This window comes from Zophobas morio, unplaced genomic scaffold, assembly GCF_036711695.1.
Source record: "Zophobas morio isolate AGI-343-1 ecotype UQ-CSIRO unplaced genomic scaffold, CSIRO_AGI_Zmor_V1 ptg000004l, whole genome shotgun sequence".
Taxonomy (NCBI): Eukaryota; Metazoa; Arthropoda; class Insecta; order Coleoptera; family Tenebrionidae; genus Zophobas; species Zophobas morio.
In genome coordinates, this window is record NW_026972109.1 from 19,357,659 (window position 1) to 19,378,303 (window position 20,645).

Sequence of the window (20,645 nt, forward strand, 5' to 3'; positions counted from 1 at the left end):
AAATACTGCAATTAGACAAGATCTGTTCGGGCGCGAAAGTTGCAGCGAAATAGCAACAAATATTTCTGAGTCGATCATTTACGCTGGACTTCATTAACACTGTGGACTGTAACAGCAAGGGGAAATATAATGAAATGAAGCACGAAAAAATATAAATATGCTTCAAAAATTGTTTCCATATTTCAAGTAAATCACGGTCTTATTACCAAGTGTGATAAGAAGCATTTACAATTTTTATACTATTGTTTTCCTTTTTATTTTCATTCTCGTTTCATTAAATTATTTGGTTCAAACAAAAAAAGGTCTGTTGGGAAATCTAGCAGATAAAACCCTATAGTGAAAAACATACAACCATTTGTTGCTTCCACCGAGGTAGCTACGAGAATAATTTTAATACAATCACTCATTAAACTATCTAACTGATTCTGTTTATCTATCTGTTGATAGTTTCTTCGCGATTTTAATAGCCAAATAATTCCCCAAACTTATTGACCAACAATTTTCAAATTTTAGTGAAATTTACATGACCATTCCTTCCGATTAGTTCAGCAACGGCTTCTTGTTATCGTTAGTATTGTTTAAACTCAAAGAAACTTTATACATAAACTTCAATGAAAAATTGTAAATTATTTTTCAAGCTTTTTTACTATACTATTTTTATCCATACTTTATGAAGCCAACTCAATCAAATGGGATTTTACGACGTCCGTACCGTAATGTATTTCAACCTATTTATCCTAAAATAGAATGTGTCCATAAAAAATACATGGAATTCGATAAAAAATTCACTAGTGCATTTAGGCAAAAACATCCGAATCCATTAACTTATTGTTTCCAGAATCTACGTTCTAAAAACAACTTTACACATTTTTGGTGTTAACTTTTTGTATGTAATTTTTAAATAAGACTTTTTCGAGTGTTAAGTGAAACAAATTGGTCCAAGGTTACTTCGACAGAACTTCCCTCGCCTGTGAAGTACAGTCCAACAAACCCCCCGCTTCTTTGAAAAATTTTAACAACATTTTGTTTTCTGTTCCTTTATATAGTAAAAACCAACAATGTAAATAACAGCTCGAACCCCCTGTGCCGCGGAGGCGCAAATTCCAAGGGGGTGTATGCTTAACTTCGATTGTTTATGTTTATACATCGTAACAATGTCACGTAGTAATTTGTTTGATTTGAACGAGTGTCCTCAAAAGAGAGGACTAAAATTATTAATGAAACCACAATGGAACAAAATGTTTTGAATATGATTATTATTATTTGATCACAATTAAATAAAGACGTGGGTATTCTCACATTTTCTAAAAAATGAGGCTCTTAATTTGATCAATATAAAATTGATCGAAGGCTATAAGTATAATCCGACATATCCAGCTCTTTAAAAAAGATGGAAAATTTGATTTTACGATTTTCGTTTTGTGATAACCTCTCTAAAGTAAAATCCAGCGGCATCCGCAACATCTGCGCCGTACGGACAAAGTAAAATATATTTAAAACACATAACTAACGGCATAAAATGTTCTTTAGCACTAGGTAATAGCAATCAATGTCATGTAGAAATTAGTATCATTTGAATGAGTTTATCTTGTCAAAACGGAGGAATAAAATTATTAATTAAACCACAATCGAACAAAATGTTCCAAATATCATAACTTTTATTTTATCATTATTATATAAAGAGGACCCGGGTGGGTTAGTTCGCTTGGTGTTTGCCGGCTGCACCTTGGGTCATGGGTTCGATTCCTGCCTCTGGGTGTTGCTTATATATGTTTCCTGTAATTTGGCCTCCGGCCTGTTGAAGACATTACAGAAAAAATACAAAAATAAAGACGTGCACATTCTCACATGTTCGCGAAAACTGGGTGACTCGTTCTTATTTTATCCAATAAAAAATTTGTGATGACGTCATCAACATGGATAATACTAGTCATAACACCAAAGAAAAGTAGTCACAGGCATTGCCAATGCAAGAAAAAAAAATAAAGGGCCAAATTGGGCATCGAACCCACGACCCGCAGGTCGCCGTTCGCCGAAAAAACCACTGCGCCACAAAGACTTATATCCCTTATCAGTAAGATAACGTTATTATAACGTGCAAACGTTTTTGCGAAAATTTGAACGTTTAGCGAAAAAATTGAAAGCGGATTCATACACTACAAGTATAGAAGTACATTTTTGTCTTGTACATTCAAATCATTTTAAAATACAATTAACTGAAATGACAGCATCAAATTGGTGGTGGGGATGATGAGCCAAATTTTGGTTAGCGTTTAACCATCTACATGATATTTCTAGTATCCATACAAGATTTGACAGCAATCAGTCCAGCAGTTTCGGAGATTACGTGTCTAATAAAAATGGATACAGACACCCGACAGACACACAGACAGCCACCCGAAACGGGAGACTACTTTTTTCATACTGTAGGGGCCATAAAATGTCGAGAAAATATGAAAGTGGCCATTCGTCCAATGGACTCGATTACTACACTCCCGTGGCTTACGTTTGAGAAGTAATAATGAAAAATAATAAGTTATATCAAAAATACGTGTGAAGATTGGTTATGGCTTCAAATCTTAGAACAACACTGCAATTACGTAAGTCATTCATATTGTCAAGGTATTACCAATTAAAATATGTATATCATAGACACTAATGATGGAAAAAATCACATAAAGCCTATTTTCAATAAAGGTTCCAGACCAGATGTTGCACATCAAAAATGTTTAGAAATTTAAAAATACATATAAAGGAGTCTAATTTTCAAATAATAAAAAAATAATTTTGGAAGGCAAACTGTTCAGTGTGAAATTAAACCCTGAATCCAGCACCTACTGTGTTAAATATCCCTTGTACTTTAAAAATATAAAAGGGCTATTCCATCTGAAAAGACCAAATGAAGTGCGCCCCATGAAAAAAATGCTTGCAATGTGTAAACTTTCAAAAAGAGCCTAGTTTGGCCTCTGAAGTCATTATGTTAAGGAAAAAATACAAATTTGAAACTTTCTAGGAAAGATAGTCCCCACGCCCATCTTTTCACACTCTCGTAAGTCCGGTTCTGTTAGTTTCATCTCACTAAGAGATAATATTACAGTGTAACACAATCTAGATCATAATTTGATTAATTTACTAGTAGTTTACTAATCTACATTAATGGTGGCAGTAAAAATTACTTCTAACATGGATCTACAACACTTTGCTGAGAATTTTAAAGATTCTTAGTTAAAAAAAAATTGTTCTTTAAGACGAAAGTGGTGTACAACACACTCACAGGTCTTGCCTGCATAGCTTATATTATGTTCAATTGTATGCAATTGGTAACCCGATAAACCAAGGAGTGTTAAAATCGCAATTCTACTTTGACATTCGGCAGCACGAAGCAGAAACTTCAACACCCACAAAGTCGATTTTCTACAACAGAAAAAAAGTCCACCAAAAATTAAATTTTCCGGCAATTAAAGTTATCACCAGAATAATAATTTAGTTCTAGTTACTCAGTCCTCGCAAAATTCCCATTTTCACTTTTAAAATATACAGAAATAGTTTGTTGGAGTCATTTGTATGCTAAATAACCTCTAATTCCGCAATATGATACGTGTTTGTAGAAATTCATGTTGTAACCTTTTTAAATACGACTCTACTTAACAAAAAATCTTGTATTTTTCATTTTAATAACAAATTAATAATCGCGCCGACGAAATCAGCAAAAACGACGAAAAAGTGGCTTTTAAAATTCAATAACCCTCGAGTGAACACCGAAGGAATAGTGAAAAATAAAATGTGTCACGTCAAACGTTACGTAAACTATATCACATTTTCTATCAATTTTCCTGATTTCTTCAACAAGTCGGTTTCCGTGTCTTCACGTAAATTGCATGGCAGTTCAATGTCGTCAATTGTTACCAAAATAAAATCGATGCTTCGTATTCAAGTTTGGATAAAAGACAACCTTAAAGGCTGTCACTTTTCTTTAAACCATACAGTGCACATGCAGCGAATCAATATTTAAGCGTTTAATACACCTCTTACATAAGCCAGCACCGCTTTGACGCCAGCGAAAGTTCCAGCTCCACCAGCATTACAAATAATTAGCGCAGCATTAGAAGCATCTCCAAATTACCAAGTCTATATTCCGATGTTCTATACGAAGCTTAATTAATTCCCCCATTATACATATTAAAAGGCAGACATGAATTTCTTACAAGAAAACCAATTATGTCTTCTAGCACCGAGTTGCTCTTGCATGCGGAAAGATAAATTAGAAGACACGCCAGACGACTGCAACTTTTCCTACGACGATAAATATAACATCTAATTATTTTAGTTCTTAGTTTAAACGTTACTCGGTTAACACAACAATACAATTGAGTTCGCGAAGAGGCTTACCAAAGAACATTTCAACGTATTTATTAGGTACACTTACACAACAGACTCCGCGTCAACCCTCCGAAAACAGTTAATTGTTCTACGCCGTTTGGAACCGTAGTTCATGCGTTCACCTGCTTTCTGTCACTGATTTCATCGATTAAAAATTTTAAGAATTGTTTACCAAATATAGATATTCGCGCGCCATTACCCAACTTCACCGCCACATAATCGAGAGGTTCGACAGCCAATTCATTAATGGACCGATTCTAGCCGTGAACCGGGCCATTATTTCACAACAATAGATAGTTTTAAAGACAGGTGTTTATTGTAATATACGAGCATCGACCTGTTTTGCTATCGATTCGTTCCGAACAGACAGACCTATATCTTCATAGATATCAAACAACAAAAGCCGTAAACTGTAATACATCGCAACGTATACAATTTTGTTGGGTACTCGTGCTATCACTTGAAATATATTAGACAATTTCGGAGTTTTGCGTACACTGCACATGTAACTTCCGTTTTATGTAGATTGCAAATTTGCCAATTTTATTCGGCGAAGGCGCTGTCGGAAAAGATGATGAACTAGTACCGTAATACTCGGTAGATGTCGCAGGCTTTCGTATTGTCTTAAATAACCACCAGATGACGCTGCATTATGTGTTCTACTGTCGTGAATTTAGGTAGTTTTTAGAACAGTGACGACAGAGTGGAAAAAATCGAATAAAATTATACTTACTAACACACATAGATTAGTTTCATGAATAATAATTATAAGTACCTGTCTACTTTTACGATTGCAGGCTACATTGCACCGATGTCTATAAGACACTGTAATTGACTTAGTTTTAGTTGCGCGATTGACATAAAATGACCGGAAATCAAACACTTGTCCTCAAAGTACCACACAAAGTCTCTCAGTTTAATTACGTACTTCAGCTGCACTATCACTTCATGCTTTACGTGCCAACACACGGTATAGATGCAAGCTGCAATTTCAATAATTAACCATTACGCGGCTACTGACAAATGGCGACAAATCAATGGCAAGGTCAGCAGTGGCATTTTTATTACACAAGTTTTCAATTGTGCATTTTGAACATCGAATGCACGTCAGGCAAATGTCATGCAAACAATCTGTCTGCGTGATTTGAATTATTTGGTAAATTTCTGAAAGGGCAAATAGGCGAAGAGAGAAAAGTTTCTGTATGTAATACAGTCTAAAAGCAAGCACGACAACATTTATCTTTGCGTTGAAATAAGAAAAGAAACATTACTTATATGTCATAAAAATTAAAACGATAAATTAAGTGTCTGGGATAACATTTATTTTAAATGGTTATTGCAATAACAAACAAATTTTAAATGTATGTAATCACAGGCAAATCTGTACAAGACAAGATTTCAGCTTAGTTGTCTTTATTAATGTGGTTGCCATAACATTTTGGTTTTGGTTACAAAATATAATTTAACATTAGATATAATAAGTGCCGAATATAATAGGAGTAATAGTTTTTATTACAAATTATTAAGTTATTTTTTTCTACTCCCGTGTCTAAAATGTCTTTGTAACTTATCTTTTTGACAACTCTAACATCGGTTTTAAGTAGCCATTTAAGCCACGGATTGAAGTTAGCTACACTGTGTTTAGTCACGGCCTGAAGTCGCTTCAGACATTCTTGAGAAGCAATTACAACTAAAATAGAGTCTACAAATTAGTGAACATGACTTTCTAGAAGCCACCAATAAACCGTCTACCATTATAGGAATGTTAATTTACAGCCCTGACCTCCTCTCCGGTTGCTTGTATAAACAGAACACAGGTTCTATGAATCAGATGTGGATGAACATATTTTAGGTTATAATGACCAACAAGGCCCGGTTCGTAAAAGCACGTGAGAGTTATTTAACATCTTCCACTAAGCATTTTTGAAAACAGAAAATCAATGTTCACTATTTGGTGGACTTTACTATACATCTACTTTACTACCATAAAAAGCAAAATGTTTTTGTCAGAAAACATCCCCACGTTGCAATAAATTCTATTATGAAAATGTATTACCATACTTTGTCAAATAAGTAAAAAAATACGTCGTCTTCCTTCATTTCCAATTCCAAAATACAATTTAATGTTGCACCCGCCTTATTTAATAATAAAAAAATACGAATTCTCATAATAACAGCTACCTAGCCGAAACAACATTCAAAACGTTTTGCTCCATTATATCTTAATTAAATTTTAGACGCCTCCTCTGTTTTGAGGAGACAAAATCACACAAATTCTTCCGCTTCTTCTGGTGCACCAGTGTGATAGGTGCTTAATGGTCGCATTCTTTCGATGTATAAACATAAGCTATAGAAGTTAAACATGTACTGATTATACATTTTATATTATATTTATATAATTCGCATTTTTTTTTTTTAAGAACCGTTCTTCAAATGCAAGGGAAGTTCGGTCTAAATAACTTTTGATCAATTTTTGGCAAGACAATCGGAATAATATAAAACAAAAAAATCTAAAAGGCTGATCTTTTACATGAGATAAAATTATAAAATATTGCATGTATTAAAGGTCGTATTACACGAGAGAAAACTGCGTAAAACTGACATTATAACAACTTTTACTGTAACTGATCAGTTTTACAAAAAAAAAAAAATGAATGGAAATGCGGCTATGATAGACATTTTTTTTTTGTTTAATTAAGAAACAGGTGGATGCACCTATACCTATACAAGGAATTGAAAAAAAATAATTTGCAATATTGGAAACGCAAATAGGACCATATTTGGTTTCCAAATTCCGAAGGTTACACAGGCCATTGCCATCGTAGATCTTCTGCTATATATGTTATGTATTAAAGTGGATGGCAATATTACGGGTTTCAAAAATCACGGAGGCTGGAAGTTCACACACGTGGCCGAAGGATAGATACATCGACCAATATACCAAAACTAACACCACAGGTTAAGAATAATTAATACTCCTATTAATTATTCTAGACCATCCAAATGTGTGTATACAATGTAAAGTCCTTTAGTATAATATCTTCAGAATCTTCAAAACTGTAAAAGAAAAACGTATTTTCTTGAGTTGTAAAGGTATACACATCTTAGACTCTGTTTTCGTTGACGCACTTAACTTAGACTTCCCATGGCATTTTGCCAACAGTTTATTCTACAAACGGTTAAGTAAACGACAATTTATCATAATTATAACCGTTTAAATATCTCAAAAACCGCGCATTACAAAGATCCGAAATTTTGTGAATTTCATCATATACGTACACATTTTTTTTATCTTTAACGAGGACAACAACGTAAATGGTAACAAAAAAACAGATGAATTTAGTCGCCTTGTTCTGGCAAATAATGAAAGCATTAAATAAAAACAGGCTATTTTTATTAGTACTAGAAGATACGGCCATTATTCAATACGCAATGAGGAAATGCTAACAATAAATAAAGTGGAGTCAAATTCGAAGATAAAGCTGGCCTCCACCATTTGGTTTCCTCTAGATTTTCAAACTATGTCAAAACAGAAAATCTTGGCAGATTGCAAATACCGTAACACGATTCTAATTTAATTAAGGCATTGAGTCTGTAACAAATTCTTTAAATACCAACTAGATATGTGGCCGTCCCGATATGTATGTTCAAAACATTTAGAAGAATATCACTAATAAAAGCTTATATTCATAATACTAATCATTAATTTTAATCCGACTGTGAAAATTTACGCTCTGTGCTGAAAATATCTGTAAACATCTACAATCTCCTGAATGCATTTTTATGCTCTTATAATCCACCAAATCGCAAAGTCCGCCCTTCGAGAAAGTTGTTTGATCCAAATCTTTTATTCACACAATATTAAACTTAATTAGACCTTCATCTAACAAAGTAAAGTCGCTCGTGCACAAAAAAGCTTTTTGGCCGTGACCCAGAATACAAACCTCCATTAATAATAAATAAAATCAGGCAAAAAAAGCGCGCCGATCCAAACCTGAACTTCATTTCATATCGATCAAAACATTTAAATGTCATCTTCAATTTAAGGATTATATTATTCTAAAACCCTGGTTTTCGCATTGGATATCAGACAGCCAGGCACACTTAAAAACGTCAAAAAACTCGGGCGAGACATTCGACCATTATTGTGCGCATTTGTCAAGCAACCCAAAACAATAAACATACAACAGACATTGAGCAAAAATAAAAGAAAGTAATCTAGATAATAGAACGTGACACTTGACGTAATGTTACGTAATTCGTAACACAATTCGTTGAAAGAAACTTTTTGTTAGAACTCGAACAGTACTTATCGTTTTTTTTTTTGTCCTACTTACAGCGTTTCGTGTTAATAACGCGCCACCTTAATGAAAATAATGCGGTTACAAAAAAATCTCTGAAAGAGCTTTATTTTACAATCAAAAGCAAAGCTCCACGGTAAAACGGGTTAATGCAGACACAAGGATATCGAGGATTACGTGTTGCCCCGTCAATTTACACAGTGTACTAGACTCACTCATTCATGGTTCAACTAGGAAAATTCAGACGTTAGAGTTGTCGACGTGACAGCATCAGGATTTTAGTGTGAGTGTAGGGAAAAAATTGATTTTCGCCGTCCGCTTCCGTATTAAATTTGTGATGGAGTAGTCTCCATAAATCCGGAATAACTTCGTGCTTATACATGAGATTCTGATATTTGGCATGGAATCAGCCAATGGTGAGCCGAGTCGAGGGGCGCGATCGTCTTATGTTATGTTATATATGTCGTCCCATTTCATCCAGCCTGTGTCAGCCAAGTTCTCTACTAGCGGTGACGATTTAACACCTACTTCAATATTAAGAACTGCCGGCAATGCGATCGAATGAGATTTAACATCTTGTACTTGGCAAAAATATTGACCTAGTTTTTCACGAGCGGTGCATACTCATTTGGATCCAGAAAAAGACGATTCAAAATTAAGTTGTTAGTATTTCCCAGTTCCAAATGACTTGGAGCTAATAATTTAGTTTCTTACATCCATCTGTACAGGGTTGCTAAAAAGTATGGAAGCAGTTGAATATCTCGAGAACGGTTAATTGGATCTTCTTGAAATTTGGACTATGCTTAAAAATACTCAAGCTACATTTTCTGTATTTTTTTTAAACTTTAAACTTCATTTGTTTTCAAGATACAAGACTAACTTGATTTTTTTTAAATATCCCCATTGGTAGGCTTTGACGACAGACGTCGAAGTAATATTAAAGTAGCAGCGTTTGTTTATGAAAGTCGTCCCAATCGAGAACAAGTTTTTAAGTCTACTGTTTTGAAAACATTGCGCAGATGTAACGAAACTGGTAATGGTAGAAATCTTCAAAGAACCGGAAGACCAAGAAATGTTACAAATGGCGAGAACTCTTTTAATACCATGCTAGATGTAACTGAAAATCCTAAAATTTCAAGGGAGCAATTGGCATTAAACCACAATACGAGTAGAAGCTTGGTTCAAAAAATACGCAAAAATATCATCCATAAAAAATTCATTTACTACAAGAATTCAGTGAAGATTACTTTGACTGCAGAATCGAATTTTGCGAAATAATGGCAGACAAACTAGATCAGGATAGCAACTTCATTAACTAATCATTACTTTCTGATGAGTCTAGTTTAAATACGATAGGTTTGTCAGTGCCTTCTTCATTGACGGAAATTTAACGTCTGACAAATACTATTATTCCTCGAATTACACAAATATTTCCTAACTATGAAAACCCAAATTTACCTGCAGAGTCCATCTGGTTCCAACAAGATGGAGCACCACCTCACTTCGGACATCAAGTATGGCATTACTAGAATGAAACTGTTCCTAGAGGTAGATAGGATAAAGGAGAGCAGTTGAGCGGCCAGCTAGGTCACCCGATTTAACCCCGACTTGACTTTTTTTGTGGGGTTATGTAAAAAATCCAGTTTATTTTAATAAACCATAAAGCACTCAAGAACTCGAAGAAAGAATATTAAATGTGACTACTGATATTTCTCCTATTATTCTAACAGGTTCATTTGAAAACTTTGTGCAACGTATTTACTATTGCCAGGAAGTAAATGGAGAACATTTCGAACAGTTGTTGTAAAATTATTATTTTTTAAACGTTAATTTTGTCTTTTTTCAATACTGTAATTTTTATCTAAATTTTTCAAAAAACTTTCATAACAATGGATTCATTATTTACAATCATTAAATCGGAGTGGTGTTATTTTTAGAATATTTTCTAAATTATTTAGAAACAGCATTTAAATCAATCTGTGACGGTGGCACCTTGATTTCAGATTATGTACCCTCAGTTCTACTTTTAGAATGAATGGCCACTAGTATAATTTTTGAATAAAATGTCCTACGCCAAGAATATGACAGGTGATTTTACCATGTTGGGAAAAAATAAAATAATGCATGCGTTACATTTCTGAATTCAGAAAAAAATGCACTATTTAAAAAAATTAAGTTACTCCTGCATCTCAAAAACAAATGAAGTATACAATTTGAAAACATTGCAGAAAATAGAACTGCTTGGGACAACCCAAATTTCAAAAAGATTCAACAAACCGTTGTCGCGATATTCAACTGCTTACATACTTTTTAGCGACCTTGTAGGTATATACAGAAATTAGAAATTTAGAAATTGCAACATGGAGCTACCTGGTTCAATTTTTAAAAAAGAATTTGAAAATCAAGATTCCTATCACTGTAGAAACTCAGAATTAGGTATTATGAGCTTTATCAATTTTGAAAAAATAAAAACAGGTTACCTTTCAAAGAGGAAGAGATGCACCAAATTATAAAAGAAACAAAAATCATAAAATATTTAACGGAGAAACACCTAACGACTGGAGAAAAAATCGCAATAGACTGGCTAAAAAAGAAAAAGAAGCAAATAGTTAGTGTAACGTTTCAAGAGGTTTCACGGACGCCTCGTAAAACAATCTGTTTACTTTCTGTGAATAATTCGTCTATGCCTTTATTAAAAACAGTTCGAGTTTCGAAAATGGTCCCAGTGTAATCTACTGCTTCGATTATTCGAACCAAGGATCTCGTCCCGAATAGCCTTGTCAATTTTTAGATTTTTACTCATCATTTCAAGCGTATTTTACCACAAACTGCCTACCAGTGAAAAAAAAGGTAAGTTTATCTTCTGCATACGAAACGAAAACTTGTTCCTGAATGTAAAGATGAAACATAAAACAAGAAAAACCCGTTCGGTTTGCAGCCTTAGGTGCCGCCACTGGAGGCGGAAGGACGCATCAGCCGGAAAGGAAAACAACGCGTCCCGACGCATTTGTCTGCCTCCGTCAGCCACCTATGTCAACATCGTCTTTCCGCATATGTAAAAAATGATGTTCCCGAAAGGTTAAACTCGCTCAATTTGCTCAGTTTGACATCATAACCATTGAGTTTTCGATGTTTAATTAATGATGGAGTTGTCAGCGATGAACACGCTATATAATTATATTTGGACGTGGGCCAACTGTTCCTCTTGATCGACAGTTGCCATCAAATTTATTGGGAGGATCGTCGATTTATGTTGGCGATCGTTTAATGCTAATTGTAGTCATTTAGAAATTTATGTCGGCCTTCCCCCGGTTAATGGGTGACGATATTGCTACAAAAAGAACAAAACTTAACAAGGGTTTAATGACTGAAATGCGTGCTCTATTTCAAATTGCTATCGACGAGTCTTCGTGCAAAAAGTTTATTCCTTCCGTTTGTGACATAACCGTAAAACAAACCGTAACTAAACCATCATTAACGTAAGTAGACATTAGTCCTACGACTCGGCCATAAATGGTAAATTATCGATATTTCGCTGGACCATACATCATTTTCGTTGAATGCGGATACCACACACTTCATCAATTAAATTCCAGCCATCGCGAACGATAAATCATGGCAATAATTGTACCGACTTGACAATTAGACAAATAAAACGGATAATTGCGACGAACATCTTGTCAAAAGCGAGTTAATTTCACCAACAATCGCTGTCTCGGGGTTGAGATCTTGGTCTTTGTGCTAAAGGGTGAAAGCTATGCTTAGGAAGGGCTATTAATACTGATTACCTTGATACAAGCTGATACATGCATTGTGGTATGATGGATCGCTGAGTAAAAGAAGAGGCAAAATGAAGCCGCGAGCCTAAATATCACACCTTAATCAACCCCTTATGATGGTTTATGAGCGCTCAAGTGAAAAACGTAGATTAGAAATAGTGAGAATGTGGCTCGAGCTAAAAAATAAAGGCCTGTAAGTTACTGAAATCTGCGTTAGAAGCGGGCCTACAATCACAAATACCCTGGTAATTTTTTATCAAAATCCCCTCTTTATAGGCATTCAACTAACGGTTTGCTAACTAATTAAAAATGCGCCTGCTTTATACTTTTTTTATTTCGAAAACTATTTCAACAACCGTGAGGAACAACAAAACACAAAATGGTAAAAATTAAAAAATACTGTCACCAGCTTTTGTTTTGTTTTCCGTATGTCATTTACGAAATGTATTTTGACATCTGTAATTCGTTTATCACATAAAGTTTATTCTTTTTTTAAAACAATTGTCAGTGTCAAAATTCCTTCAAAGACCAGACTGTACCACCCTAAAACCTTTCGTTTTGGAACAACTGTATCGTAAAATCTCTCTAGATAAGGTTTGTGGTTATGTCGGTCAATGCATCGGTCAATGTCAGTGTCAGAAAAGTTTCACAGATCTAAACACATTTTATACCAAAGGACAATACTAAAAAACGATAATGATACGTTAAAATGCAATTGAACATAATACAGCTAACAGGAAAATGGAAATTTATTTAATGCGTAACAGTTTATTCAGTTTCAGAATCAGATTCAAAATGTTCAGACCCCCAATCATCTTCCGAATCAGATTCTGCGGAAAGCTGAATTATTATTGGAGGAATGTCGTCAATTGGTAGATTTCCCATCAATTTCTTCCAATCCTCTCTAATCAGTTCCTCGCAGTGACGAACACTATTCGCCCACATATCAGGGGTAAAATTTTCAAGTGCTGTTGACCACATTTGCCTTGTCTTTTCCAGTTTAGGACCAGAAGCTGATGGTATGTGCTTGTTATAGTACGTCTTTATGAATCCCCAAGCTAATTCTATAGGGTTGTATTGGCAATTGTACGGTGGTAAACGAAGAACAATGTGGCCTTTATTGTGAATTAAATCATCAACTGCATAAGTTTTTTCAATGTATTGTTTTTTGTCGCGAATAATGGCCCATAAATCTGACTTCAGGGAATCAGGTGGATAAGGTATATTGTTCTCTTGAAGCCACTGGGTCATATCTCCTTTTTTTGTGGATGCCACAGGTAATTTTCTTAGTTGCTCAGAATGGTACGGAGCATTGTCAAGGACTATTATGCAAGTTTTATCAAGACTATTCAATGCTGGAAGTAACTGTTTTTCTATCCACTCAGTAAATATTTTCGCGTTCATGTTTTTATGATAGTCTCTATGTTCTGTATCTGAACCTAGCATTAGGTCACAATCTTTTAAAAAACCCCTTGCAGTTCCTACATGGAGAATAGTGAATCTTCTACCCTCCCCTTTTAATCTTTGAGGAACGCCTAATGGATCAGATTCGTTTACCCACGTTTTTACTGGACTTCCATTTTCATAAATCCATGTCTCGTCCAAAAAGACAAATATGTAGTTATCAGATTGTAGATATTGTAAATACTTTCTTAAAAATTTAATTCTCTTTGCAATTATGTGCGGTTGTTCAATTAAAATTTTTCTGTTGTTGAATTTTTTCCATTTATATCCCATTGATTTAATAATTTTGTATAATTTAGACCTACTGCCAGTATAATCGCACTCGTTTTTAACAAACTGAAGAAGATCGTCAATGGTGAAGTGTTTTCCATTGGCATGGTATGTATGAATTTGTCTTGCCAGCTCCTCTTTTATATAATGAAATGCTGGATTAGTCTTGTAATTTATTTTATGACGGCCTTTTTTCTCCGGAATTTTTACCCAACCAACATTATCAAATTCATGGATAATTTTGAAAACGACTGTCGAGTGAACCTAAAAAAAATATTTTAAGAGGAATGTTTGGGGTTTCGTTAATGATCCTAAAAAAATACGTCAAAAATATATGCAGCTTTACTACAAATTTCTTTTTGTAGCATGGTCGGTTTCTCTGTCTGCATTTGTTTACAAAATCTAATGATAGCTTCTTTTTCTCGCTGCGTTAGGGGCCGTCCAGATCCTTGCTTTCGGGAACTCATTTTGCTTTTTATTTAAATTCGCAAGAAATTGCCGGTTCAGTCGCGCAAGCGCTTTCACGTCAAAATGGCTTACATATGACATTTTACGTTGTCAACCTAACACCATCAAAATAACTAATGGCTCATACCAACATGACAACACATTGACAATTGTTTTTAAAAAAAAATTGACTTTAGATTACTGTAATTAATTAAACGTGGACATTGCTGTACAAAAATCAAAATTATACTACAAAATTTTGACTTACGTGACGATAACCTCTGAAACCTTGAGAACCCGCTAATATACAGCGTTGGGCAGAAGTATAAAACCGATTCCATGTCAATATTGCTTTTTAAAATGAAGCACTACATGGTAGATTAAAAATTGATGTGTGATACACGTATTTATTCAATACCTTCCTTACGGCTACGAAGTAAGCCCTCTGAGTACCAATTAAAAAATGAAAGTTGGTTTGTTGTTGTGTTGTTTGCTGGACTTTAATTATTTATTTTAATGGAAAGCTCTTTTTTTTATCCGTAGACAAACTCATCGGCTGCGAATCCCATTTTAAATAACTACCGGCAAAAAAATGGCCACCCTGAAAAAGTTCTCAAAACCACTTTAAAAATTATTAATTTAAGAAGTGATCGTTATTTTACTAAATAACCATTCACTATTGTCATATGCTGGACAAATTATCAAAAAAAGAAGACATATAAAGGTAGAATTAAATTTAATTTAAAAAAATAACAGCAACAGACCAAGTACGATATATTCTTAATTAAAACAATAAAGGAGGCTGTTGTTGTAAACAGTGTTTTTCATCATTTGTTTACAAGTTTGGCCGTTAATAACGTTTTCACGCCAAAACAATGACGTTAACTCTTACAGACGTCTCTGAAATTGTCGCTATGATCGAGGATAATCCTAGTCAGCGCTATGCATATTTCAGGGTGGCCGGTTTTTTTTGCTCGTCAGTGTACAAATTGAATATACCACATAACACACTAATTAGGTTGTTTATAATGTTTGGACCATTAGTTGATAATCAAAAGACATGTTTTTATTTAATTAGACCAAAATTAGAGAAAGTCTTAGGACTTTAAATTCTAGTACGCAGTAACGTTCTTATATTACAAAAAACAAAGTTAATCTTCATTAAAAAATATGAACTACTACATAACAAAGAATTTGTGAAAAACATGTAAGCTTTTAACGATTTTAACGATTTGTTTGGGGGGCGACCGTTATAAAAAAAATACGCTTTGACAAGTACGTTGTAATGATCACGCTTCAGAGGATGAAGGAAGTACTGCCTAAGCTCTTAAAACTTTTTTGTTTCACATTCGCTGAACACATATTTAGAACCACTTATCTTTTTATTTATGTGATACATGCCAACTCAGCAGTGAATATACATTATTTGCCTAATTTGGACTCCCTCAGGGGTCAATTCTAAAACCAAATCCATTTCTCGGTTCCATTAGAGACATTAAAAACGACAAAATACACTGATGTTTTCAGTTTTATGAGGAAAGCAGCAAGCAGGATATTTTATAATAAATAAATAAACTTACTATTGCAAAAATGAAAATAAATAATATAGATATTTTTCGCAGACACTACTGTCAAATATTCATTAAAATCTTGTATTGTAAAATTAGAAATCATATAATTGATGTCATTAATTCTATTCTTAGTACACCCAACGCCATTTCGCGCCAGGCAGTGCATGAAAAAAACAATAGTTTTAGCTGTTTACAACGTTATTCTCTCCATAGTCCGGGCATGCAATATAAAGTTAAAAATAGGCAAGAATTTTAATATTCTCAATTGCCGTCGTGTGTCTTTTTCAGATTCTCCGCTCCGCCACTGGCAGCGCTCGATTTATCGCTCGCTCACTCCCGTTCTTTTCCTCCCCACGAAAAACCGAAATAAATTAGAAATTCGTTTCTGTTATGCAATAAATTGTAAAAATTAATCAAGTAGGAAAACGGGTTCTCGACAGGAATTAAAGGAAAAGAAACAAAATACTTGTACCAGTGCCAGTTTATACTCCACAGTGTAATCTGAGACTCTCCCAGTCTGACGCACAGACACGCGATAAATTAAACATAATGGTTAGAGAGGAGGCCGTGCACACTGTGTGTGTGACGTCATCCAAAGCTCCGTGTGATGAATCCCGGAATCGGGCTCCGGGCTCCGGGAACCGCTCGCAGCGCCGGAAGCGCGGTCCTCTCGACAAGTTTTAGACGCCAAGCTTTCCTAAGCGAGCCTTTCGCGCTAGAAAGTCAGGAATTTGGGGATTTTTGTCGCCAATCAACATATAGATGTCGCCGTGACGTGTTCGGATGTAATTCGCTTCGATAAAGGTGATCCATCTGGGTACTTCGAGATACTGAATTTATTACGGGAATGTTTGGAAAAGTAAGGAGATGCCTGATGTTTTAAGGGAATCGATAGCGGGATGGCTTCAAGCTCGTATGTTATCATAAAAGAGGGTAGATTTGGAAGAGATGTTTAAGGAAGGGATAAGCAAGGGAAGTAGTGATTGGAAATACATCTTGATTTGATATTGTTTGGGTAGCGAAGTTAGGGTTATGAAAGAAAACTTTAAAGGCTGATGGAGTTTGTCAAAGACGGAAAACGTGAGAGAAAACGGAGTTTTAATTGGTGGACGTGATCAAATAAGTGCACAAAGTTGTATAAAAATAAAAGTTTGTTAGTAAATGCACTGTTAATAAACTACTCTAAATGGGATTTTTACTCGAAGCGTCCTGGAAATGCACTTACTTTTCCAGCAAACAATGCATTTAATGGACAATTACGTCATATGAGTTGCCAAAAGACACAAACAGAGTCTTTTGAAGCTTTTTTTACATACGTTTGACCTAAAAATTGATGAAAAATAACGCACAAAGATATTAATTAAGTTTAGAAACTACGAGTAAGTCAAAATTAAAAAAAAAGTATTCCAGTTACTTCCTTAAACTATCGACCTTTAGATTACGATCGTGACTAATTTAAGTGTTAAAGTTCAAACTTATACAAATAACTCAAATAGAAGTAAATTTTGCTAATAATATTGGCAGTTAACTATTCTTTAAACCAGCAAACAATTTAAAAGTTTGTTCGACTTTCTTATTTTCTATTCAATTTGAAAATCCCCACAATAAAAACTTGATTTAAAGCTCGGGGTTCCACAACCTTCGGTTATCAAATTTCCCAACGGGCGACCACAGCTGTGTAGGATTTAATCTAGTTTTTTAATGGCTGTTGACGTTTATACCGCCATATAGCAGGCTAGTTCTAGTTCGAGCAAAATCTGGGCCGAAATCTCCTCGACAAACAAAGCCATTCACGACCTAATCAGGCGAAACTGTGGTAAGAGAGCCAGACCCGCCACAATCTGATCCGCCATTTAATATTTTATCTGGATGTCGCGAAAGTTCCATAGTGGAGCAACCGCAAAATAACGGACGATGTGACATACGTATTTACATGATGTACGACTTTCACAAAGTGAATAATAAACAAGGAAAAAATCTAATCCATCAACGGTTGACTGGCTGAAATGTGACAAAAGTTGGTAAGTTTCGGTGAATGATGACGGAAGCCCATGAAATCGAATAAATAAACATGAACATCACATTCGGCAATTAATTTTCTTCTTCGAAGCTGGAAGAGGTTAGTTCTCGGTTCCAAGTTCGGCGAACTTAGCCGATTAAATTATAAAGCAAAATAAAAATCCCTAAACGTTTAATACCATCTACTGAACATCTCTGTGATTTATATCGACATTTTTCATTATCTGAAAGCGAATAACTGAAGCAATCAATGGACCGAAACAAATTTATATTTGAAATTGAAATATTGAAATAATTACATTGGACCAGTAATTCCGTGATTTCCTGACCGACCATGCGGAAAATGCGATTTTAACAAATAAAAATGACTGAAAACGAGCGCTAATTAAAAAATACATTAGCTTCCCTTTAAACAACCGCCCCCGTTAAATTGGAAAAGTTTCCCAAATTATCTGTAATTGTTCATGAGTCGGATTTGTTGCGTTACGAAAATTCAATAGTAATTACTGCTCACATAGACCAAGAATGTCTGACGTACCATTTAGGGATGTTTCTAATTTAAAGAAGACTGATTTAATTTTCAACACTTGAAATTTCGTTACCAAAATTTTTAATCTCAAGCTGAAATTTCACGAACCATCAAGAACAAATTGACTGCAAGATACGCTAAATTATCCAAACGGCTCAACGGACACCTATGGGTGAAATTTTAGAACAGCTAAACCCATATATACAGGGTTAGTCACGAGAGAATTACTTCTGAAAATTATTTTTACGCAACCCAAAATACGAATACCATGTACCATTTGATACTAAACGAATTTAAAATTAAATGCTTAATCCATGATTGCTTTGAGTTTGGCAATCTCATTTTGACAATTGTGGAAAAGGAGGTTACGCGAGTGTCCATGGTGGTACCGCAGCCAGTCGGAAATCTCCTCTGGCGCCGCTAATAAATTTGTCAGTGTGCCTCACGAGAAAATTATTTCTAAAAATTCCTTTTAGGGCATTTTATTCAAAGGTTACAACACAAACTCAAACAAGTAAGTAAATAATTTAACTACTAATCTGTTGAAAATGTTGGGCATTTTGGGGGGATGCTACGGCTTTTTTGTAAATGGATGGCCTAAGAAGTCCAGAGGTTGCTGATTTGCACTTCGAAGAGGCTCTAGGTGACGCAGAGATGGCGAATTAACACATGCACATTAGCGGCGAACAACATTGGTAGAGCACTTACGGCTTCAGTATAGCCCAGATTGATCTGACTGTCTGTCGTCGATCCAATTGGGCTCTAGAGACGAGTCAACGATGAAAAAAAATGTTAAAAATTAATTAACGTCAAAGTGACACTGCCAAAGTCAAAGCAATCATGGATTAGGCATTTCATTTTAAATTTACATAATATCAAGTGATACAGGGTATTAGTATTTTGGGTTGCGTAAAAATAATTTTCAGAAGTAATTCTCTCGTGACTAACCCTGTATTTTCTTTTTAGTCATAAACGCTTATTTCAATAAACGCTAATGACTGCGTGGCGAGTGAAAACGTACAAGTTATTTATTACAACTTACAACGGACTTCGAGGGCGACTTCAATAAAGATTTGTAGCTTATTTGTCTCTTATCACTGCTGTTTTGCTTTTTTAACAGGCATCCAATTTAATTCGTCAATACAAATTAATCCAATAATCTTAACTTTTTTTTTTCATTACCCTGCAACGACATCCTAGAGGTTACTCCACACCATCTGACAAAGAGATCGCAAACCAAAGTTTCTACGAAACGTTCGATCAAATCTGCATATCCAAAAAACATCCAAAAGAGAAAAAAGACCAAAGTTATAAGGGAACTAGGGGCTTGTTGTAACAGGGGTAAGTTGTAACACTAAATTTTTACCCGGAATTTAAACTCTTTAACATCAGGTTTATTACTGATTTTAATTCTTGCACCATAAGACATCATGTCATCACAACCACTGTTCCTTCAGCCAGCGCAGTGAGTGGATGTGTGCACGTGTTTCGTTTTGGCCAAGTAATGTAAAATATTGCTTTAGTAAAATTTGGTTTTTCGTATCTGTTATTAACTAATTTTAAACTTTTAGTTTTTCATGTAGTTCAAAATTTACTCAGCTTTGATATTCCTTACACATTTTGACGCTAAGCCACATAATTTTGTCGAAATGTAATTAAATGTAGAAAATTGTACTACGGGGCATGTTGTAACAATACGCTTGGGGCAAGTTGTAACATGTTACAACTTATCCCAAATTCACTTCTACAAATCTCGTACCTAGCATACGAAAAGCGAGCCAAAATTTTGACCTATGCCATATATCGGTTTCCAGATATATTAAGAAAAAGGAAAACAAAACTCAAATCTTTAATGTTGACTCTTTTTCTAAAAGTTTATTTCAGT

At 34.7% G+C, this 20,645-nt stretch overlaps 2 protein-coding genes across 11 annotated transcripts in view; both read right to left on the reverse strand.

The window, feature by feature from the left end:
- The window catches only part of Camta (Calmodulin-binding transcription activator), a 339,661-nt gene that overhangs the window by 258,303 nt on the left and 60,713 nt on the right, over positions 1-20,645 (reverse strand). The gene's annotated exons all lie outside the window — the stretch shown is intronic.
- LOC135136309 (uncharacterized) lies at positions 13,229-14,661 on the reverse strand. Its single transcript, XM_064065529.1, has 2 exons — positions 14,518-14,661; positions 13,229-14,458 (listed from the first exon to the last, which is right to left on the reverse strand). The coding sequence occupies exons 1-2, from the start codon at positions 14,659-14,661 to the stop codon at positions 13,229-13,231; spliced, it is 1,374 nt and encodes a 457-aa protein (XP_063921599.1).